Consider the following 23361-nt stretch of genomic DNA (forward strand, 5'->3'; position numbering starts at 1 on the left):
GGACCGTGCTCCGGAGCGGGAGGCGCCGGCGGACCGTGGAGAGGCCGGATCCAGAGCCGCGAGGCGCGCGGGGGTGGGCGCTGCAGCCGCGGGTTGTTTATCTGGAGTACGGAGGGGAGGGGGGAGCCTGGAAACCGCCCCGTGTCCCATTTCCTCCTCTTGTTTTCGCTCCGGATTCTCCATGTTGGACCCAAACTGAGGAGCCCGGAGCTGCCGCCGGGGGATCGGGGCCGGGGGCACCCGGGGGAGCCGCTGCCCGGGCCGCCCGCTCTCCGTACTGGCCGCCTCCCTTCCCGGCCCAGGGAAGGAACGAGAGCAGGGATGTGAACAGCTGTGGGAGTCCGAGTCTCGGGAGCCGGAGCCGGAGCCGGAGCGGGCCCCCGCCCAGGCCCCCCAGCCCAGCCCAGCCCAGCCTGCGCGCCCGCCGGTCCTCCCGCCCAGCCAGCCCGGGCCCGCGGGATTGTTAGATGGAACACGGCTCCATCATCACCCAGGCGCGGAGAGAAGACGCCCTGGTGCTCACCAAGCAAGGTAGGGGCAGCAACTTCCCAAAACTTTGCGTCGCCCCCGAGCGGGGAGGGGGCTAGCAGAGCCCCGAACCAGAGTCCCGGCCCCTGACCTCCCGGGACTCAGAGCGGGCGATTCCGACCGGACCGCCTAGTCCATCCGCCCCCGCGTCCCGGTCCGCACTCAGACCCCCGTGGGGGCTGCGCGGGGCCCTTGCTCTCGGCGCCCGAGGGGGAGGGGCGTCATCCGCGCAGCTGTCACCCAGTCCTGCACTCCCTCCCCCCGGGCAGAGAGGCGGAGGGATAGCGTTCAGAGCGGAGTCCACCCGCGTTCGCCTCCTCCAAAGTTGGGGGTGGGGTCGTCGCCTTCCCGCACCGCAGGGCGCTGCTGCCCCAGGACCTCGGGGAGGGTTTGGGAGGGGGACAGAGGGGTCCCGAGCTGGAATGGAGCCAGGACTGGAGTCCAGCACTTCCCAGGGCCCCCCCCCAGCCCGCGGTCGCTCAGGCAGCGGGCAGTGACTGCGTCCAGCGGGACTTGGGACCAAGTTCACCGCCCAGAGGCGGGGGCGGCCGCGGTGGGGGAGGGGCCGAGCCCTGGCGGCGCGGAGCGGGCGACCCAGCGCTGGGCCCGGGCCCGGCCCTCTGGCGGCGCGGGGCTCCCGCCGGGAGAGCTGCCCCCGCCGCTCTCGCCGAGCAGACGGCACGACCTCCGGCGGGCCGGAGCCCCCGGCCCCGGCGCGGCCCGCGGCGCATACAGCGCGTCTGTTTGGCCCGGGAGCCGTGTCCCTGGTTACATAATTCGCCGGATGGCAGCAGACCCGGCGTGTTTCTGAATCGCGCAGCGAAAAAGTGCGAGTTCTCCGTGGGCAGCGGCTCGGGTGGAGGCCGAGGGGTCGCGGGCTCTCTCGGGGGGGCTTGGGGACGTGCGTGGGGCGGCCGAGGCGGGGCCCGCGGGGGGACGCGCGCGGAGTTTGCTCCCGATGGAGGCCCCGAGACTCCCCCTCCCCCACAGTCCCCTTCGGGCCTGGAGGAATGAGGAATGTGTCTAAAATAGCGGAAAGAATTTCTGCGGGGAGTGAGACTAGTGTCGTTTTTTCTGCAGAACTTCCCGGACTGGGGCCAGTGGGCCGAGCCGGGAGAGCACGCTCTCCGGGCCAGATTCAGAGCGCTCTGGCCCTTCCCTCGACCCCCAGGACGGGGCGTGAAGGACCAGTGCTGCCGTTCAACTTGGTGAGGCCTAAAGCCTGATGGGGGCCCAGCTGCGGGGCCTCCGTGTCGCCCCACCTCCCCCTCTTTGGCAACATTAGTCAGCAGGTCACTTATTCCTGGGGTTCACGGTCCCAAGGAGCTCCCCCAACTTGCCTAGGGGCAAAGAAGCTGGGCTGGTGGTGGTAGCCTTTCTCTGATTCCCGTGGGGGTGGGGGGCAGAGTATGCTTTCAGCATCTCTGGCAGTTCTTTCAATAAGTCTGCCCTGAGGTCGGGTAGAGCCTTGCCTGCTCAGACCCCAGACCCCCAGAAGACCCCTGACTCTCTGCTCTCCTGGTTGCCTCACTACCCAGGCAGTGACCCAGGCTGCAGCGTCGCCCCTCTGCTGGCTGCTTAACTGTGCTGAGGGCTGAAGGGAGAGGCTTTCTGTTTTGATAACTTCGCTCCTGACTCCCCACTCTCTGCCCATCCTCATCCCAAGGAAGGACCGAGAGCTAGCGGGAGGTGAAGAAATTTGGGTATGGGAGGATTCCAGAGGGGGCAGTGTTTGAGAAGGGAGCACAACGCTGTGCTTTCCCTTTCAGGTCCTCTCCTCCTGTAGGGGCTCAGGAGGGTGCCTTCTGGGTGAAGGGACCTCCCGAGGAGTGAAGGAGAGCTGGTCTGCCAAAGGGGCATCTTACAAATCAGAGCTGGAAGTTTCATCCAGCGGGGCGAAGGGTGGGGAACAGAATAGATGACAGCAGAAAGCAACGCAGCTGGCTTCCTGACAGTGTTTAGTTGCTGATGTTGGTTGGATCTTCTTGGAGTTACGTCTTTCATTTTCTTTTTTTGTGTGGTTTGTCCTTTAAACTTACCCCTGGAGGATCTGAGTTCTCAAGCCAGCAGCTGTGGGTCTGTCTTTCCCCATGTAATTTGATTGCATTCCAGAAGAGACATAGTTTCTTCCTGGGCTGCTTGGGCACCCAGCAACCAGCAGGCCAACGTTCCTGCATCTTTAAAACAAATCCTACATCTTAAAAAAAAAAGTGAGAGTGAGGAACAGATGTTTTAATTAGTTCCTTTAGGAGCTCCTTGCCTGCCCTGTCTCCACAGCATCCCAGCTCTAGGTCCTGCCTCCTTTGGGAAAAAGGAGGAGTGAGTGGCAGTTTATTAATAAGTAAATTTCTAGAAAAAAACAAATTGCTCCTAGCTCGGGTGGTTTTTGAGTGAAGTTGTTTGCCGTTGCAGGGTTTTCTCCTCCTTTAGCATTCTGTTCTCGGAGCTTTAAGGCTGGCTGGGTGCGTTGATGATTCAAAAGTAATTACAGTAGGGAAGGAGAACAAAGTTGCTGAAAGCGTCGTTGATAAAAGGACCCAAATTGGATCATCTTCCCAGACAGATGGGTGAAATGGCTTCCTGGTACAGCAGGGACAGGGTTCTGTGTAATATCAAGAGTAAAAAGGAAAAGTTAATACCAGTTTGGCCAGAGGGTGGCCAGTTCTTGCAGCCCCCTGCGAGGGTGTTGCCCCAGTGCTGGGAGGTTGTGCCGTGGGCTTTGGTGTTGGTGGGGGAAAGCCCAGGAAGCAGGTACACCCTGAAGCTCCCAGCAGGAAATGAGGAAGTGGAGACAGCCTCTTCCAGAGCTCCAAGCAACCCAGGGACCCTTTGGGGGAATCAGGACCTTTTTTGTTTTCTGGGTGACCTGATGCCCCTTCCTTCCCGGGAGAGGGGGAGGAGGCCCTGGGTGGTTATCTCACAAGTGGAACTGAGCACATTCTGGTAGCTGACCATCCCTAAGAGTTAGGATGATAGCAAGTCTTTCCAGCTCTTGCTTTCTCCCCATGAGGGAGAACTTCTGTCTCATTGTCTCATGAAAAAGCCCAAACGCCTTTCACTATAGTTGTAGCTAGGCCCTCCAGTTGAAAGGCTTGGCTGGAGTCTCATGGGGCTTTCTTCCTTAGCTGGCTCATGTGGGTCCAGGGGGCGTGCCTATAGCTGGCTGCTCCTGCGCCACTGGCTGTTCTCCCCTCCTGGCCCGGTCCTGGTTGTGGCCTCTTTGTGGCGTCTGAGGCTCGCCCCTGTGTCCCCTTGAGAGTTTTTCCCCCAACTTGGAGTAGGGTAGGGGCCTGTGTCGTGACTTAGGCTTGTGTTTGCTCCCTCCCCAAGGACGCCAAGGGATTGCTGCTAGCTCAGCAACAAAGTTCTTGAATGCCTCATCTCCTGGGGCTGGGAGTTTGCACTTCTGCTGTGGCGTTTGACTTGCAGAGTTTTCCGCTGAGCAGGACTTAGGAATTGCTGTGAAAAACTCCTCTGGAGATGGCAGAGGTGGTGGTGTTCCAGTTTCCTGTGTCTCTTCATAACTATGGGGGTCTTAAAGAAACTGGGTGGTAGAGAGGTCCCCTTTCATCCTCTCTGTGGGACCTTCCAAATCCCTTATGATCATGGACGTTGTTAAAATTCTAAGTACTGTTGAAGTCACTCTTCTAGCTGAGGTGAATGATGCTCCCAGCCTGTCTATGGAGAATTAGTTAATGAAGTGTTCGGGTAACTAAGTATGGGAGAGAAAGACAATATGTAAATATATACATATTTATATGCAAATATATATTCCTTCCTCTTCTTCCTCAACTTTCCTTTTGCTCTCTTTTGGGTAATTTGGAGTCTTGTCTTTTATTCTCATTTTTGGGAAGGTTGATTCTTGGGCTGGGTAGGGAGGCAGGGGCAGCAAAGTGTTCATTGTTACTTTAAGGAATTGTTCCAGGAGCAAAATTGGTTGCTTCAGGCCTGGGTGCAAATCCCTGCTTCCCCTTCACATTGAGACTTGACAAATCACGGTAGTGTTCTGAGTGACTTATCTGTAAAATGGGAATATTGATGTCTATACTTATCTACTGCGCAGGACTTAGTAGGTAATTGATAAGGGTTAACGGCCTTCTTTTTTACACAGCGAGACCACTCCTCTCTTCCTCCTCCGCTCCCCCAAGGACACAGTGCAAACAGCACATGGTCATGTGGGTTTTATTGTTAAAGACAGGTGGCCGGGGGTCAGAGGGGACACTGATGTGGGAGCTTGGGCCTTCTGGAAGGATCAATCTCTGAGGCTTGCGCACGGCCTTGCTGCACGGCCCTCTTCTTTGTGTGTGTGACTTGGGATGGGGCTTTAGCTGCACTAATTTGGGTAGCATGTGCCTTGGGGCTTTTGCCATCCTGCCTGGCACCTGGGCCTGTGGGGCGGCGGGCGCCCGGGGAGCCTGCACCTCCTGTGAAGAGTCTCTGAATTCTAGACCTTCGGAGCAGTTGCTCGCCTCAGAAATGGATGTGGTGAAGACTGGAGACAACTGTGTGCTGCATTCTCTTAGGCTGCATTTGCTTTGAGAGTTACTGAACCCAGTGACATTCAGATTTCTTTTAGGGAATTCTAGTAACGAGGAGAGAAAGAAAAACTGGGTTTCAAAGAGAAATCGTTGTTCGTAAGTTCTGTGTTTGCTGCTGTGGTTTTGGGGTGCAACACTGGGAAAGCACAGAAGCGACATCAAACCCTTTCCATCCTGTCTCAGGCCGGCCGGCCGGCTTGGGAAGCACAGAACTTACTTGCTTGACTTGGGGACTTGGGCTTGGGTGTGGCCCTGACGTGACTCCCTCCCCCTTCTGAAACGGAGGGATAGTTCCCAACTAGAATGCAGATGAGCTCATTAACATGCAGATCTATGAGGGCGCTAGTAGAAATCAAAGTGGCGAAGTTGACTTGGAACTGGACGCCTCCCTGGCCCAGGGGCCAGCGAGCACAGCGTTTCTTCATCCGGCAAAGTGCCCAGCCTTCGGGTCTGAGGGCCTGCCCCAGGGCTGTTATTACAGAAGGGGCCTCCAGCCAGCACGCAGCCTCCCTCTGGGCAGGAGGTGCGTGTGTCCTGTTTTATTCGTCAGCTATTCTGGGGGTCAGCCTTGAACCTGATCTCTGAGCGGACCTTCTGACATTCCCTTTCCCTTCCAGGTCCTCCTAGTCCTCCCCGCAAATCAGACTTTGCTCTTAGTCTCTTTTTATTCTCTACCCTCTTTTATCTCTTGATGTATGAATAGCTCTTGCATCCTGTAGAATTTGCTCTTTCCCACCCGCGCTGTTCTCAGGGAACAAATGTGGCCTCAGCCCCAGTGAGCCAGGCAGAGTCACGGGAAGGCCCAAGCTCAGGATGCGGGCCTGCGCAGGCGCCCAGGCTGAGGGCCGTGGGTCCCAGCCCTCCTGTTGTTGTAGCAGAAAGGGGCTAGGGCCCCGCCTTCAGAGGAGAGGTGCCTGCGGGGAGAGATGGCAGGCTTGGGTCTTTTGACTGGATGATAGACTAGAGCAAGTGCCCCAGAAAAGAGAAGCAGACCCTGGGGCACAAGGCCACAGAGACCTGCAGACTCTGAGCCACCGAGCTGTGGTGGGGGAGGGGCCGCAGGGACTCTGGCTGAATCCCCCTGAGGTCCTGGAAGGGTTGGTCAGGGACCACTGGCCATCTTTAGACATTGGTTTTCAGCCAGGGACACAAATCAGAATCTCCTGTGACACTTACTAAAAATACAGACCCCACCTGAGTCCTACTGAATCAGAGCATGAGCAGGTGGGCCGGGCCTGCGTGTGTTCCAAATGCTCCCTGTGATTCTGACAGGTGTCCCTGGAGAAGAGCCAGGCGAGCACAGCAGTGGTCCCAACTGCCTGTTTAGCCCCAAGCAGGAAGAGTCCCCTGGAGGGATCCAGTGTTGCTGTTTGTTAAAGATGCTCTGGCTCCTAAAGGGGAGTCCTAAAGTGTTCTGAGGGTAAATGGACAGAGTAGTGATCCCGGCAGAATTTCCAGAGCGCTTACTGTGGGCCAGGTGCTGTTCCTAGCATTTCGTATCTAGTGTTTCACTGAATCTTCACAATGACCTTGTGAGATAGGAATTATCCCCACTTGACAGGTGGGCCCACCTCTGCTGAGAGAGCCAGAGCACCCTGTGAAAGGGAATACGGGCTCCAGAGTCACGCCTTAGCCGTGGCCCGCACTGACTCCTTTGTGCATTGTGCATTCCACTTTTTAGAGTGCCTTTGAGTTCACACTTCAGGTGATCTGAAGCCACCTTATAAGGGACCATGCAGTGTAGACCTTTCCCAATTGACCTGCAAGTACACTGAACCCCAGAGAGGTTGTACTTTAGTCAAGACCACAAAGCTTTTTGAGAGGTTGAAGTGGGGCAAGAGCTGGCTTTCCCGACTTCTAGCTGAGTGCTGTCTCAGGTGGACATGCCTATACTGGTTGGCTGGTGCCAGGTGAAGCTCAGGGGTGTGGAGGAGCAGGTGAGTTGACCCAGGAGTTGGGACAGACTCCTTGGCAGTCCTTCCTTGGCAGACTCCTTCCAGTCCTTCTGCAGAGGCCAGCCACGAGAGGAAGGAAGGAAGGAACTGGTTGGCCAGCCTCAACGAGTGTGAGTGTGAGTGTGTATGTGTGAGACTGTGATTGGTTTTTGTGGAGTCCTGGAAAAAACCATTTCCCAGGTTGGCCCTGCCACTACCTCTATGTGACCTCTGGATGAAATCTCTGGTCTCCTTCGATGTGAACAATGTGAGATGGAGACTGAGATAAGGCTATGGGAGTGGTATGTCCTTGATGACTAGCAGCTGACACTTACTGAGCGTCCACCAGGGCCAGGACACACCCTGAGCTGCTTGTCATTCTCGTAGCTCTATGAAATAGGTAACGTTAGCCGTCCCACTTTACAAATGCAGAAACAGGCCCAAGGCCACATACCTGATACTGGGCAGAGCCAGGATCGAACCCCAGTCTCTGGCACCTGTGCAACCACTCTGTTTGCTGGTCAGAGGAGAGACAGTTGAGGGTCCTCGGCTTTGTCCTGTGCCCTTCGCTCCTCTTGCTCCGTCTCACTCTCACACGAATGTCACCTAAAACTGGCTTTCATAGCTGGAGGGCAAGGAGACCCTGGATTCTTCATGGTCTTCCACCAAGTCCCAGCATTCCAGGAATAGGGCAGAGAGCCCGTGCAGGGGCTGAAACAGCCCCCAGGAGGGTGTTTGTGTCCTGCTTGGCAGGCTTCTCTTAGCCTCCCAGCCTGCACTGGGGCCTGCTTGGCACCTCCTCAGCGGGAGAGGGAGACTCAGGGTGGGCAAGTATGGTTTCTGGTCCCCTGCAATGACATCGCTGCCCTAGCTGGCGCTGCAGGGGCGAGGCTCCTGCTGGAGATGGTACCTCAGGTCTGTGCCTGCTGCTGGGAGGGCCATCAGATCACTTCCTGACATCCTCCCAGAGCCCTCTGGAGTGGGGCTGGGGCTGAGCCTGCTGCTGACCCTTCTCCTGGGAACCCCACCCCCACTCCAGCATGTTTTTAAAGCGTGTTAGAGCTGCCCAGGGGGTGCTTTGACAATAACTCTTTTAAAGGCTGTTTCTGAAATTGATAGAGTATCTTGATCATGTTTTGGAAGTTGCCAGGAATCCCCTGCCCCAGAACTGAGTCCTTCTTAAGGGAATGTCCCCAAACTTGAGGTCCTAAGTTGAGATCAGTGACCAGATTGCAGGAGGGGGCAGGGAAAAGGTAGAGGCAAGGTAGTGAGCGACCTGTGGCCCTACCCCACAGATGGCATTAAGGACCCAGGACTGAAAGAAGTCTTTTCTTAGGCAGAAGAGAGAGAGCTGCAGGGAGCCCTCCTGCCCAGGGAGAGGGAACTAATGGAGACGTCTGCGCAGGGAGGATGGCCCAGATGCTGGCCACAGGGAGGGCACCAGCGTAAAACATGCTGGTGTGAGCCAAACAGCATAGCTAAAGCTACTTTTAGCAGTCCGTACCACCAGAATCACAAGTGCTCTTTGGAACTTGGGAACTAGCACTGAGCTGGGTGAGGCCCTGCCCGCGTTGTCACCCAAAGAGAACGGTGTTGGCAGTTGGGCATTGTGGAAACGGGAACCCCCTCCACGTTGTTTCTAGCCTTTTCTGTGTGGGGGAGGTCTAGGCATTTCTCACCCTCTTGTTCCCCTGCCTACTCACCTGCTGGTCCAAGAGCCCTTCCGTCCACCTGGCACTTTAGGGCCTGTCCTTTGCCAAGGCACAGATGCCCCTTGCTGAGGACTTGGGAGGACTCCTCTCCTTGGGGAGCCCCAATCAGATGTGTCTTGGCTGCAGGGCCCAGGCGGCTGGCCAAGAAGGGCCGGAAGTGCTCCAAACACTCTCCTTCCTCCAATAGCTAAGGGGAGGGAGGCCCCTCAGAGAGGCCATTTTATAGTGATAGCCGGACTAGAGCTTTGCGGGGGATGGGCGATGGTGGAGAAGGGAGTGCTTCTGAGGGATGAACCAAGGAAGCATCCTTCTACATGAATGGGCTTGTTAAAATGCAGTAGCCTGAGAGCTTGCCTTCTGCCGAGCCCCAGGCGATTTATGAGGAGTTCCTTTGCTGGGACACGAAGCTGTGTTGTTGGCAACGGTGATATCTGAACCTGACCTTCAGAGGAAGGTTAAAAATAGTGTTGTCCTGGCAAAGCCAGCCTTCATCTCTGTGTGTGTGTGTGCGCGTGTGTGCATATGCATGTACCTGCACATACTTCTTAAGAGGCAGAGAGGCAAATAGTGTCCCCACCTGGTGCTTCTAGGGGGCAGTGGTGGTGGACACAACAGGAGAGGGCGTCGTTGATCTTGAATGGAACAGCCTCACCTGCTTTCCTCTCATTTGCAGAATACCATCCCGGGAGTTTACAAACTGGAAAACCACTTTTGTAGTGGATTGTTCTGACCTTTTGGAACCGCTCACGATCAAGTTCCTCTGGAACCTTCCTTTCTCTTCTTTTCTTGGGCTTCAACCACATGCTGGAGGTGGGAGGGCTCCTGATCTGTTGCTGGCCTCCTGGAACAAGGCCCACAGTGTTGCCACGTCGTGGTCGTCTCCCCTTAGATGATTAACTCAGACAAGCACAGCATTCAGCTTTAGTTTGCACAGTGCATCTCTGTGAAAACAGTAAGTCTGTTTATCCTTTCAGTCAGGAGTGAGGTTTTGCTGTTCTCCCAGTTAATGGATGAGGAAACTAAGGCCCAAAGAGGGTGTGTGGCTGAGTCAGTAGCTGGCAGAACCTGGCCTCAGCCCAGGTGAGCCTCAGAGAGGGAGGAATACCTCCCATGTCCCCCCACCTTCGCACCCTGCCTCAGTAGGAAGTGGGGAGCTGGAGGGGTGGCCCAGCTTCCCTTCTCCCAGCCACCTGCACACTTTCTTCTTAAGCCCGAGCTCCCCCATTAGATCTGTGCTAGTCCTCTTGACATCCAGCCCCACACCAGCTGTTTAGAGCAGGGAGAGCGGGTGCACGTCAGCAGCTGGGCAGCAGGGGAGGGCCGGGTGTCCACAAAGCAGGTAGCCTACAGAGGATGAAGGAAGAAGGGTGACCAGTTACGGGGTCACATGGCATCCTCTAGAATCCTGCCCTCCTTCATTGGGGAAGCTGTTTGCCTTGAAATCCCCATGGGCCAGGAAATCCTCCTGTGCCCAGTGTTACTGTCCTGGGGAGGGGGGGCCAGCGTCCCTCCCCATCACAAATGGAGGGGTGGGAGTGGCTTGCACCTGGCTGTCAGGGACACAATGCTGCGTGCTGGCTGAAAGGAGCCCCCTGAAAGGCTCTCTGACACCAGTTTCGCATCCCACTCTGGTGTGTGTTCCCCCTCACCGTTAAACCCACTGAACAAAGCAGGTCTTGGATCAAAGCTCCTACTCCAGCTCCTCCCCCTCCCCCATTGTCCTCTTGATCATCCAGAGATAGATGCCGGTCAGAGCGGGTGCAGGGCTGGGGTGGGGGTGCAGGGAGCCCTGGAGGGGAGTTCCAGAGCCTTGGACTGTTTACTCCTTGCCCCCTTCATGGCCTGCCCACGAGGACAGCAAAGAAGAGGCGCCTGACCCCAAACTGATCCTTTACCGGCCCAGCCTAGAGAGGAGTAGGGAGACATTCTAAGAGACCTTGCGGGTGCCCACAACCTCCCAGTTCTTGCAGGGGTGGATGCACACGATGCCCCCGAGCTGCTGGAGCCCTTAGGGGGCAGTGATTAAGACCCCTGGCTCTGGGTTCAGGCAGATCTGGGTCCAAATCCTGGCTCTGCTGTCAGACTCCCTGCATAACCCTCAAGCAGCTCACTTAATCTCTCTGTGCTTCACTTTCCCTTCTGTAAAATGGGGAATTCATATCTACAAATGAGTTTGTAGTGAGGGTTAAATGAAGTGATGATGTTGAGTCTTAACACAGGCTTGGCCCGTCATCGGTGCTCAGTAAACATGACCGAGGCCCAGAAAGACTGTGGCTTGCCTCAGGTGCTCAGCTCCTTCAGAGCCCGCCTTCTCCTCACATAAAGGAGTCTTCTCTGTTTCTCTGTCTTCTGGGCTATTGCAAACCAGTGAAGGCTTCCACAGGTCCTGGCTCTGGAAGTGACAGAGGCCCTGGAGGCCCCGGAGTCATTCACTCAGCCAGCCAAAGTTACTGAGCACCTGCTCCGAGGAAGGCCGGAAGCTGGTGGATGTGGCCGGCTGAGGCCCCGTCAGAGGCAGCCATGTTGGGGGGGTGCTGGAGAGGCCCTGATGGGTTCTCAGGGGCAGTGTCTGTAAAGATCAGGACAAAAAGCCTGGAGAAAGACTGAGGGAAGTGGGGCCCCAACAGGGGAGGGGGTATTGAGGACGTCTGGGGTACTGACCTTGCTGTTGGGGGTCTGGGGTGCCCTCCCCAGGCGCCACAGCTCTGTGCTCTGCTCTGAGTGCCTGCCCCCGAGGTCAAGGCATTTGTGGTCTCTGAGGCCCTGGGACTGCCTGGTCACATTGTGTTTTTGAGAGACCTTCATCCCCTGCAGAGTCCAAACCAGGCTGAGGAGACCCCGCCCCCACCCCCCCAGCCCCTGTCTAAGGCTGAAGCTCCTCTGCCTGTCGGGCCTCCCGCAGTGGGCACCAGCAAGGCCTCCTCGTGGCCCCAGCCAGCTGCCCCTTTCACCTCCCTGCCTCTCAGGATTACTCAGCCTTCGCAGCGTCTGTCACTAAGATGCTGAGTGCATTCTTGATGGCCTCTCTTCAGGAAAGGCTTGGGCTGTGTGGCCTTTTAAGAAAGGCTTGGTGCCCGGGTTAAGCCTCTGATTGTGGTTCTGCGTGAAGAAACCATAAACCAAAGGGAAAGCAATGGTTCAGCCTTGGTCTTGGAGCTTTGTGTCAGCGTCTGCTTGAGTCCCTGGGCTTGGAATTGGATGTGAGCCATGCAGGCAGGTGGAGAAGCTGGCCTTTCCCTCCAGTTTCTGCCTAGATTTTTAAGAGTAGGAGAAAGTCCAAGGAACGCCTCATCCTGCCGTCTGTACGTGCTGGGCTCTGCTCTAAACTTTGTCTCCTTGATACAGGGGCCTTGGGGGAGGTCCCCAGTGCAGCCTCTTTCTTCATGACAAAATCCCCAGTCCCTGGAAATCTTGGTCCTTCCACTGGGACCAAGAGCTTGAGAGTGAAATCTAGGTTTTTAGGCTAATTGCTGGGGAGATCTGTCCATTTTCTAGAAGGTTCCTAATGGTCAGAGCAGTGTCAAGGGATCTGGGCTAACTCAGGGAGGGGAGGGAGAGAGAGCTCTGGACCTGCCGCCTGGGGCGCCTGGCCTGCATGTGCAGGCAGCCCTCGAACGCTCTGAGTCAGAGCTGCGTCGGTTATCCTGGGGCCTCAGCGGCCATTTCCTCACCCTTGGTCCTGGGGAATAGTTTGGTTTTCTCTCCTCCTCTCCAGGGGTACACAGGCAGCCCGGTAACTGGGTGTTAAATGGCTCTCCCATCACCAGTTCTGCAAAGGCCACCTGGGTGTGTGGTGCTGTGAGGACTGAGGCTGGGTGGCCCCCATCACATTGCCTGTCCCTTCCCTTCTTAACGGAAACAACACAGGGAAAGTTGTCCTCATGCCACGTTCTGTTTGCCTTCCTTCCCCCACAGAGACAGGGGCACTTCCAGCGTTTATTAAAGTGGGATAGGTCGCCTTTAACCCTTGGGTCGGCCCCGCCCAGGCCTGGGGAGAGGAGACCTGTGGCTGAGGACCATTCTGGTAGTGGGTGTGTGGCGCCACCTCCTGGCCACAGTTCCCACTTGGTCGTCTTCCTCTTGCTCAACAGTTGCTGGAACAGTTCATCTAAAAGCAAAAGGAACTTGAACAAGAGATTCTGAAGTCCCCTTCTGGTTGACCCTGTAATGACCGTAGTGTTTTTGTGTCAGCTTGGCCTTTCTGGGGCTGCCTTGCCAGGTCCCTGTGTTTCTGAAGCTTGAATCGTCAAGGCAGGACTGAGCAGCTGTGGTCTAGACACACGGACGGCAGCCTAGAGCCCACGCTGGATGTGTGTCCTGAGGGGTTGCTCTGCATGTGGTTTACGATCATCTCCAGCTCCATCTCTGAGGGGAGGGAGTATTAAGGAAAGTGCTTGGAGTGTGGGAAGGAGACAAGGGTGTGAACCGAGAGTACGGCTTCCTCCTGGGGGCTGCAGGTGTTCTGTTTTCTAGTCTGGTTTTTGTCTGGCTCAGTTCTGCTGCCGCTGAGCAGAGCTGGAGCTCCACCTGCTTGAAGGCATCCAGGTGACTCTCCTGTCCAGGATGGGTCGTCTTTGGGGAACTGGTGTTAGGGAGGATTTTTGTTTTTGTGAGTTAATTTTGGGGGTCCCTTCAGGGTGTTGCTTCCTGAGCGGCAGGACCCCTGAGTTTGTACCTGGTCCATCTTTGAGCGTGTCATGTCCCCTGTCCCCCTCCCCCACTGTGGAACCGAGAGCACACCCTTTGCAGTTCATTTCCCACGCAGAGCAGGCATTCCTGCTGTGTCTGCTTTAGAGAGAAGGTGTTGGAATAAACATGTACGCTTCCCTGTTGACTGTATTTGGTGGTTCGCCAAGCTCGTGCTGGGTGCCCTGGTGGAGCTTACAGACTAGAGGGATATGGGTACGGGGTACCTGTGAACAGAGACACCCTGTGGCTAATGCCTCATCAATCCCTCCACTCTAGGCCTGGTCTCCAAGTCCTCTCCTAAGAAGCCTCGTGGACGTAACATCTTCAAGGCCCTTTTCTGCTGTTTTCGCGCCCAGCATGTTGGCCAGTCAAGCCCCTCCACTGAGCTCTCCACGTACAAGGAGGAAGCCAACACCATTGCCAAGGTAGCTGGGTCGGGTGGTGTGATGTCTGCCAGGAGGGCACGAGTGAGGGCCCCGTAGCCACGGCAGGTGGCGGGACGCCTTGCCTGAGCTCTCAGAGGCCTCTGGCTCAGAGGAGCCCCTTCCTTTGCCCTTCCCGTGGTGGGCCATTTTCTTTCCTTTGCTTCCCATTTGCACTGTGGGCCATCTGCATGTCCCTGTGGTTTCTGGGGACCCCTGCAGTCCTGATCCTTCCAGGTTCCGGGAAGTGTGCAAGGCACTTTGCATATATTGTCTCCTGTGATCCATGTAGCAGCCCTGCAAGGAGATTGCCAGGATGCCCAGTTAGACCTGGAAACTGAGACCCAGAAAGGTTACCTGGCCCCGAAGAGTTCATGGTTAATAATGGGTAGTGTCGTTGTTGCTTACTATGCAAAGCTACCTTCCGGGCTCCTTGACTTTCAGGGAACCGAGGGATTGAAATTCTACCACACTCCTGACAGCCTCTTCCAGCTCTTACCTGTGCCTGTGGGAGACATTTGGAAACACATGAGTGTCTTTGATCCTCACAATGACCAGAAGATATGTCTGGCGTTTCAAGGGTGGGGACAGCCCAAACCAAAAATCCTACTGCCCCCAATGCCGTTGGTACTTTCTGAAATACCAGGGTCTGGCTATCCTTCCTCTCTCTGAAAACCAGGCTAAAGACATGTCCATCAATCAAAAATCACTTCAGTATCCAATAGGGGAATAAAGTACAACATGACAGCATTACTGAGCGATTCATTTTTACAAAGAGTTCACAACAACATGGAAAAGTATTGAGTTGCAACATTAAGTCAAAAAGCAGAATGTGAAATTATATATAATGCAAAAAAAGACTACTAAAACAAACTTGAAGGAAATAAACTAAAATGCATTTTTTTATTTAAAAATGCAAAAACAACATTTTTTTCTTTGTTCTTTTTTTTGTGAGGAAGATTGTTGCTGAGCTAACATCTGTTGCCAGTCTTCCTCTAGGTTATGTGGGAGCCGACACAGCATGGCTTGACCGTGGTGCTAGGTCCACTCCAGGCATCGAACCTGTGAAGCCCAGGTCACCGAAGCAGAGTGCGCAAACTTAACCACTATACCACAGGGCCAGCCCCAAAAACATTTTTTTTTTTTGTAAGTGCTAGGATATTAATTTTTCTTCAGGGCTTCCATAAGAACGCTTACTGCTTTTTACAACCATAACAACGTTTTTATTATTAGCAAAAGGCGGGGGAAGCCTTTCCGATCTCTGCGCTCCACCTGGCCTCACATTTCGGGACCCGAAAGTGGGTTCATACTGGCTTACCTGATGTTTGGTACGGGCTCAGGGCCCGCATCTCTCCCCCTAAAGAGGGCAAAGAGAGCACCCATTCTCAAGGAGCAGCCCGAGGTCCAGGACTGAGAGGTTCAGCCACCGCAGGGAGGAGTAGATTTTGGTTCTGCCTCTGCGGCCCTGCATCTCGTCCAGCTGAGAGGTGGTGGCAGCAAGAACGGGGACCCTGTCTTCTCCGTCCTTCCTCAGGCCTAATGTGGACAGGAAGCTTTGGCCTTTCCCCTTTCCTACCTGGCCCTTAAGCCACTTTTGTCATGTCAGGACCTTCCAGGGGGCGGGGGTTTCAGGGAGAAAATTACCCTCCAGGCCTGAGGCAGAAGCAGTGGGCTTTAGACAGGTCAGGGAAGGTGCTGGCCACGTGGCGCTCACCGCCTCCTTCTCTCCCACAGTCGGATCTGCTCCAGTGTCTCCAATACCAGTTTTATCAGGTATGTGACTGATGGAGTGCGTGCTCAGAGGCCTATACCCTGTGATCCCTGCTAACCCTGTGGGGTGATGCCCACCCTTCTCGGGGCCTGGCTGGCCACCTCCCTGCCCTCAGAAGCCATTTGTTCCAGATATTTGCAAGGGCCCATTCTGTGCAGGGCATCAGATTTTGGGGGACAGCCCGTGTCCATCCCACAGCAGCACTGGCTTCCATCTCCATGTCCAGAGCACTTCATAGGCCCCAAGGGAGGCGAGGCCGAGGAGCCAGCACAGTCTCTTCTTTCTCGACCTCTTGGCCTTCAAGCGGAGCCTCTCTGGGTTGCAGCCTGAGCTCTCGTCTCCTCGACAAGCCCAGGTCTTCCCAGAGTTCCGCTGGGGGATTGTTGGGGCTTTCTTGGTGGCAGATCTCAGCAGCCTGCCTCTGGTTTTAGATCCCGGGGACCTGCCTGCTCCCAGAGGTGACAGAGGAAGATCAAGGAAGGATCTGCGTGGTCATTGACCTGGATGAGACCCTTGTGCATAGCTCCTTTAAGGTAACTGGACGTCTGGAGCCCTTCCCACACCTGTCGTGGGCTGTCTTGTGAGCCTGGTGACAGGTGCTGTGAGGTGACCTAAAGTTGACGATAGAAAAGCGATCAGAAGGAGGAGGGCTGGGCTTCTGGCATTTGGGCCATGCTGGCACCACATATCCGGAGGCCACACTGAAGAATGTTGAGTAGGAACCCCCCACTCCCCCCAGTCACTGCCCACAGGCTGCATCAGCCGCCCCAGGCATACAGCACGGGGAGCCACCAGGGCTGTGTACTGGGCACACCTCACGGGGTTGAGCCTTGGACTCTGTGCCTCTCCACTGTGTCAGGATGTTTGTTAACTCTGAAGGCCCTGAAACTCTCAGCTCAGGTAGAATTTGGGGTTGGTGGTAAGTAGGGAAAGCCAGGAGGGGCATCACTCTCTGTAGTGCAACCAGAACCGCTTTGCGGGGTGGATGGTAGGAGGAGCTTCCTGGAGTCACTCAGACCTGTTCCCGCCTTGCCTCCCAGGGGCCTTTGCAGTGGCTGTGGCAGGGACTGGGGTGCGGCGCAGGCAGGGTGCTTGTCTCCTTCCAGCTGTGCTAACCTCATTAACTTTCCTGCCTTCCAGCCAATCAACAATGCAGACTTCATAGTGCCTGTCGAGATTGAGGGGACCACCCACCAGGTGAGCTACCTGCCTGGCTGCCCCGGCTCCTGCGCCCTCCTCAGGGCTGGTGTTCCACCAGTGATCCCTTTCCTGTACCTTCAGGGTTTTTTTGGTGAGGAAGATTGTCGCTGAGCTAACATCTGCGCAGTCTTCCTCTATTTTGTATTTGGGAGGCTGCCAGAGCGTGGCTTGATGAGCGGTGTGTAGGTCCGTGCCCCTCGAACCCCAGGCAACCAAAGCCGAGTGCACAAACTTAATCACTACACCACTGGGCCGGCCCCCAGTCTCTCCTTTTTTATTGTGACCTTTCACACTCAAGGCTTTCTCATCTTAAAAAAAAATTGGCCCTTATCTCCCTTTAGCTGTCACCTTTTTTCTCTCTGCAGCCAAGCTATTTAAATTAAATAGTGTTATTTAATAATGATAACAGCTATCACTGACTGATCACCCCGCCGTGTGGCATGCACTGTTACGTGGTTTATTACACTTTCTCTAATCCTGAATAGTTGGTGTCTCTCCCTGTTGTAGGCAAGGAAGCCGGTACTAGCTGTTTTTTCTCCTCCCTGTGCCCCTACTCTGTCTAGCTGGTGAAATTCTTCCTCTTCAACCCAGGCATCTCCTTTGGGAAGCTTTCCCGACCCTCTTCCGCTTGGGCCCCTCCACTGGATTCTGCCCCGGGAAATGCTCGGTCCGTACCTGTCAAAGGGCACTTGAATCTCAGTAGGGTCAGGCTCTGGCCCTGCATAGCCTGCTCCGTCCAGGGTTCAGGGTCACGTGGTGTGGCTCATGAAACTCCATTTACTCAGAACACTTGCCCAGAAGGCTGCCAGCAGGCCCGAGAGTCTAGGACCATCGGGAGCAGTGCCCTGGTGGCCCTGATGCTTGACTGCATGGCCTGGTCAGACAGGAGCTCCCTGCAGGGAAGAGCTTCGAGGCTTCCACCAGTGTTCTCACTCTCCCGTGTCCGTAGAAGCTGTCTTACCAGCACCACCCCCAACTGAGGGCCCCACCAGGCCCAGCGCCAGCCCCTGCTCAGAGCCAGGCTTGGCCCTCGGACTGCCCGGCCTCTGCCCAGCAGCCCTCTCCCGTCTGGCTGAGGTATAGGGATCTGCAAAACCCACAGGGAAAAGACGAAGGCATACTTCCAAACAGACGAATAGGAGGTGTGAACTCCTGGTTAATGAGAAGAGGCGTGAATGATGAAAAAGGGATGAGACTCAGGTGGGGGCTGCCTGTGGAAGGCGAGTGTTCAGCACAGTAGCGAGGAGATGCCAAGCTTGGTGAATAGCCAGCAAGAGGGAGGAGCTGGTTGAAGAACTGGCAAATTGAAAAGGAGCCAAGTTGTGGCTGCCTAGGGCAGAGGGTCCCTGCTGCAGAGCCAGGGGGTCTGGTGACTGGTGGCCAGTTCAGGCCACTCCCTAGAGGGAGAGTCAAGCAGGCACAGGCTCGCTGAGCAGGGAGTGACGTAAAAAGAGCCCTGAAGGAGTGGTTCTGTTAGCACCTGTGTGGGCTGGATAAGCGGGAGGGCCTGGAGGCAGGGGAGTGACAGGCTGCAGACCCGTGAGGGACGTGCAGCCGACAAACCTCTTAGGCCCAAATGTGCGAGACTGCGAAAGGTGGACAGGAGTGTTAGGGCCGGCTGGCAGGAACAAGCACAGAATGGGTGGGGGGCACTAGAGCAAGACACTGCAGGGTGTCTGAGCTCAGTCATTGAGGGAAAAGTTGCTCCTCCTGGTGCATTTCAGAAGCTGTGTGAGGGCATGAGGTTTTAGGAAGTGTCGGCAACCTTGCCTGCTGGTGACCTGGACAGACTGTCCTGCCAGAGCCAAGGACAGGAAGCCCCCATAGAGGCTGTGGCTGGATTCAAGTAATCCAGGATAGGCTGTTTCCATCTGTGAGGCCTATTCTTGATTACTTGTTTCTGGAGGCAGCTGATGGTTCGCCGCCGGAAGCAGATGGCTCCTGAGACACGGGTGTATACGTTTCTTCCTGAGCTGGGTCAACGTTGGGATCACTAAGCCCACAGAAGCCTAGTGAGGAGGTGATGCTAGTGCCCTGGTCTGTGGGGAGGCCTCCAGCCAGATGGTCCCAGAGGCTGGGGTGCGGGCATCTGGACAGAGTGAGGTCTGAACATACTTGCTGCTCTTTGTGTGTGTGGTGACCGTGACCAGCGCCGCCACACTCCCCCGCCCAGGGATGCCTCCAACCAGCCTCTGCTTTCCCTCAGGTGTACGTGCTCAAGAGGCCTTACGTGGATGAGTTCCTGAGACGAATGGGGGAACTCTTTGAATGTGTTCTCTTCACTGCCAGCCTGGCCAAGGTACCTGGCGGGAAGGGGAGCAAAGAACTGGGAGCAGGTTTGGCAGCCACAGGGGTGGTCCAGCGACTCCTTGCTGGTCCGCAGGATGCCACGGGGAACCAGCACTGCCTCCAAACAAAAACCCCTTCTCTTCTCCCAGTATGCCGACCCTGTGACCGATCTGCTGGACAGGTGTGGGGTGTTCCGGGCCCGCCTGTTCCGTGAGTCCTGTGTGTTCCACCAGGGCTGCTACGTCAAGGACCTCAGCCGCCTGGGAAGGGACCTGAGGAAAACCCTCATTCTGGACAACTCGCCAGCTTCTTACATCTTCCACCCAGAGAATGCAGTGAGTGGTCCAGACACGCCCGCGCTGCAGGGCTGGGGAGTCCCTGCCCCGCGTGGGAGAGGGAGTGGGTGGTGGAACCGAGGGCTTTACCAGAGGAGCACACCCCCCAGGTGGACCCAGCCAGCTTCCAGGGGCTCTGGGGCAAAGGAGGGAAGAATTGATGGTCGGGAGATTGATGCCACCTTCTCTCTGCCCCAGGTGCCCGTGCAGTCTTGGTTTGATGACATGGCAGACACTGAGCTGCTAAACCTGATCCCAATCTTTGAGGAGTTGAGCGGAGCAGAGGATGTCTACACCAGCCTCGGGCAGCTGCGGGCCCCTTAGCCTCCCCTGCTTCCAAGCCACGGCCATCCCAGTAGGGGACTTTCCTACACCGTGCCTTTATGATCAGCCTGACAGACAGAGCGGAAGCTGGAGCATCTCACCCAGTGGGGCCTGGAAATAGAAGTGATTGGAGAGAGCCTTAGGACAGGTTAGATGCCGAGTGGGCAAACACCAGGCCAGCCGTACCCAGAGCAGCCCTGAGTTGGGTTCCCAAGATTATGTGTCTGTGTGTGTGTGTGTGTGTGTGTGTTTGTGTGTTTGTGTGTTTGTGTGTTTGTCTTGCCTTGAACTGGGGCCCCGGGATGTAAGTGTTTCAGGATAAGGGAGAACCCGAAAGATCGAGACTCTCCCCGAGTTGGTTCATCTCCTGTCCAGTCATCCTGAGAGCACCCGAGCTCTGTGGAATGAAGACCATTGAAGGCTCCATTGTCAAACCCACGGCCTTCCTTCAGTGTTGTCCGGCCTATACCAGGGGGAGAGGCAGGGTCAGAGGCTGCCTTCGGGTGCCCCAGGCACACACTTTTCTGAAACCTTTCTCCAGCCACCTGCTGCAGACAGACGACATTTCTGGAAGATGAAAGCTTGTTGCCAGAACCAGTAGCCCCAGAGGCCATTAAGTCCTGTGGCCCAAGGGCTGCGCTTGCCTCCAGCAGCGTGCCTGGCTGAGCCCTCTCCGGGTCTCCCTGAGGCCTGGGTGCTGGGCCTGCCTCCTCAGCACCAGTCGTAGTCGAGCCTGCGGGGAAGGACGTCTTCTCCCTGGCCTGGGAGAGGACAGATAACTGATTTCCGTTCTTTTGACTGTTTTAAAATTCTCTTTCTAAACGTGGAGTGTTGGGCCTGTTTTGTTTCTGACAAAGCTGCAGTCCTGGGCCTGAGGTGAATGTGGGAGGTTCTCGGGGTACAGGGACGAGGAAAACCCCAAATGCGTGTGTCGCCTTGGCTTGCAGATGAGCTGCGCTCGGACTGTGTCCGTAAGTCTGCTCTTCAGGGATTCTCTGCTGGTGCTGGTGCTGGTGCTGGTGCAAGGACTTCTGTTCCAGAGTCTGGGAGGGGCACTGGGGCCTGCCCTGGTGTTCTTGGGCAGGGCTCTCTCCTTTGTGTCCTCCCCCAGGGCCTGGCCTGTGCCGAGCAGTATCTGCTCCAGTCCCCGTCCTTCCCGCCTGTCGCTTTTTCTCTCCAGGGCCTCAGAGGCACCCCTGCTTTTCCTGGGCTGAGGGGAGGGGTGTTCTCACCATTAGTTGGCCAGCCTCCTGGCTCGGGTCGCAGGTGGACCTCCCCCCACCTGTGCTTTGCGCGGCTCTTTCGAAGTTTCTCAGTAGTAATACTTTAAAAAATAGTCACAAAACGAAGTTTCCCCAGGATGGAAAACAAAAGAGGAAGTGCTGCTGTCATTGGGAGCACAAGGGCCCCCTAAAAGGGAGCCCCACCTCAGCATCACTGCCTTAACCATGGCCTCCCCGGGGCTGGCTGGGGTTCTCTCTTCTCTGGCCTCCTTCCTCTGGGCTAGGAGGGACTTCCCAACGCCTGTCTCCGTTTTCTCTAGAGGCAGGTGTCACAAAGCATTTGGAAATTGCTTCAGGTGTGAGGACACCTCCCACTCAGGACTCGTCCATATTATCCTTTCCCGTTTCCACAGTTTTGAGAAAACCATGGGGTGGAGCAGCAGCTTGGTGTTCTGAGTGGTAGCTGGCTGACGAGCACCTTTCTCTGGCGTTGTGATGCCGCCTCCACTCCTTGTCCCAAGGTTGTAAGGCCTGGTCTTTCCCTTTGGTGTCACAGAAGTGGAACAGATTCCCCAGGGCCCACGTCGTCTTTTCCCACAGCATCATTTCCTGGTGCCCGCAGGGTCCTGCTGCAGGTGGGGGAAGAGGGCTCAGTGCCTGCCAGGAACAACATGTCCTGAAGGAAAATGGGAGCTGGCCTAGGCTTCTATCCTGATACTGCGGGAGGGGCCTCTCCCTAAGCCCGGCTCTGAGGGTTAGCCCCTGTGCCAAATCTGCCGTCTAGGCCCGGCCAAGCTTTTCTGACTAAATAAGCAATAAGGCTCACAGGTGATCCAGGCCCAGGACCCTTCCTGTGCTCCTTTGGGTCATGTTTTTCCAGGTGAAGGAGGAGCCTGTGCCACCCCCTTTCCTGTTAGGCTTGTCCAAATGCTCCAAGCCACTTGGGACCAGAGCCCAGGATAGCTCGGGTGCGAGTGGCCCTGCTGTGTCTGCATGAAGCCTGCCCTGCCCACCTGCAGTTCCTCAACAGAAATGCCATATTCCCACTTCCCCTCTCCTCCTTTCCCCGGAGAAGCCAGTCAGCCAAATAAATCTAAACACAGAGTCCGTCCATGTGGACCAGAGCCAGCTGAAGTCATGGTTTGCTGGTGGTTTCCAGTTTCAGTGTGTTAGGAGCAAGGGATGATTGCGAAACTTGCTCTCTGGAGGGATCAGCCAGACTCGTTGTGGAGGGAGGCAGGGTGGGGTGGGAGCCAGTTCATCCCAGGATCTGTCCTAGGGCGTCCCACCAGCCCTTCCCAGTTGAGGCTGGTCTTCCAGAGGCAGTAGACCCCCGGGCCTGCTCAGCCCCAGTTCAAGCCATGCCAGGAATCTGCCCGCCTGCCAGGTTCAGTTCTTTAAGGTGCCTCTTCAGAGACACAGTGTGTCTCTCTGATTGGGCTTCTAAATCAAAAGCCTGATGTTCGTGTCCCTCTCATAGGGGGAGCTTTGGACACAGGACCAGTTTGGAGAGGGTCGGGTAAGAGTTTCCACTCTGCACATTGTAGAGGGGACGCTCGCTAGGCCCACGGGTCCCTTACTGTAGAGAAGTTGAGTCAATTTGCCTTCAGTTAACCTGGGACCTTCTGTTGAGTTCCCTCCTGCCTCCCAAAGATTTTGACCATTTTGTGAGTGTAGAAACTCACCTCTGTTAGCAGTGGCCCAGAAGCTTCTTTGTGCTAAAAGCATGAGAAGTCCAAAAGCAGTCATTCCCTGGGAAATGAATCCCATTTTATTCTGCTGCCCCACCTTGTCCTGAGGCCTCTCGGTAGGGCCGCCCCCTGCAAGGCTGTCCCCCTCCCACGTCCCAGCCAGGCCACGTGTCTGTGGAAGGCCTGTCCCCTTCAGGTCTTCAGGGGCTTACTTACCACTTCCCTCAGTGGCTTTTTGTAACATGGGGGTTTCGTTTTGTTGTCTTTTTCTTTTTTTAAACACCAGTAAATCTTTGCGTTAAGCAGAGAAGGGACTGCAGAGGCCTGGCCCGCAGGCCTGCCCCTCTGGGCCAAGAGCTGCTTTGCTGGTAGTTACCCCGGGGGACAGTTCAAGTCGTGCCACTTTCCCTTCATGATGCCATTTGGAGGGCGGGATCTGCTTCCCACTGTGACTGGGCTGTGGGGTTCTGACTACCTTGCTTACAGATTCATGGTTTGATAAATTTGTTGTATTCAAAAACTTGAAATGTAGGACGCCATTAAGTGTCTGTTATATTTTTGGAATATTTGTATTACTTACAATTAATTAATAAAAATGGGTTTAAAAAACCCCATTCCAGGAATGGGAACTGCCTCCTGGCCCTGCTGTTCATTTGGGCCCTTACTGGGCACACCCTTCGTCCTGCGCAACCCATCTGTCGTGAT

General features: G+C 55.8%; 1 protein-coding gene across 2 annotated transcripts; it reads left to right on the top strand.

Annotated features, from left to right (window-relative positions):
- The first annotated feature begins 21 nt into the window (after positions 1-21).
- Positions 22-23285, top strand: CTDSP2 (CTD small phosphatase 2). 2 transcript variants are annotated; one of them, XM_046644723.1, is made up of 8 exons: positions 25-531; positions 13678-13826; positions 15558-15596; positions 16026-16127; positions 16735-16791; positions 19001-19093; positions 19233-19418; positions 19617-23285. In XM_046644723.1, the coding sequence occupies exons 1-8, from the start codon at positions 468-470 to the stop codon at positions 19740-19742; spliced, it is 816 nt and encodes a 271-aa protein (XP_046500679.1). In that variant the 5' UTR covers positions 25-467; the 3' UTR covers positions 19743-23285. The 2 variants fall into 2 exon arrangements, with proteins under 2 accessions (XP_046500687.1, XP_046500679.1); XM_046644731.1 differs by lacking the exon at positions 15558-15596 and having other exon boundaries at positions 22-531.
- Positions 23286-23361: the final 76 nt, after the last annotated feature.

Source organism: Equus quagga, chromosome 1 (assembly GCF_021613505.1).
Source record: "Equus quagga isolate Etosha38 chromosome 1, UCLA_HA_Equagga_1.0, whole genome shotgun sequence".
Classification (NCBI taxonomy): Eukaryota; Metazoa; Chordata; class Mammalia; order Perissodactyla; family Equidae; genus Equus; species Equus quagga.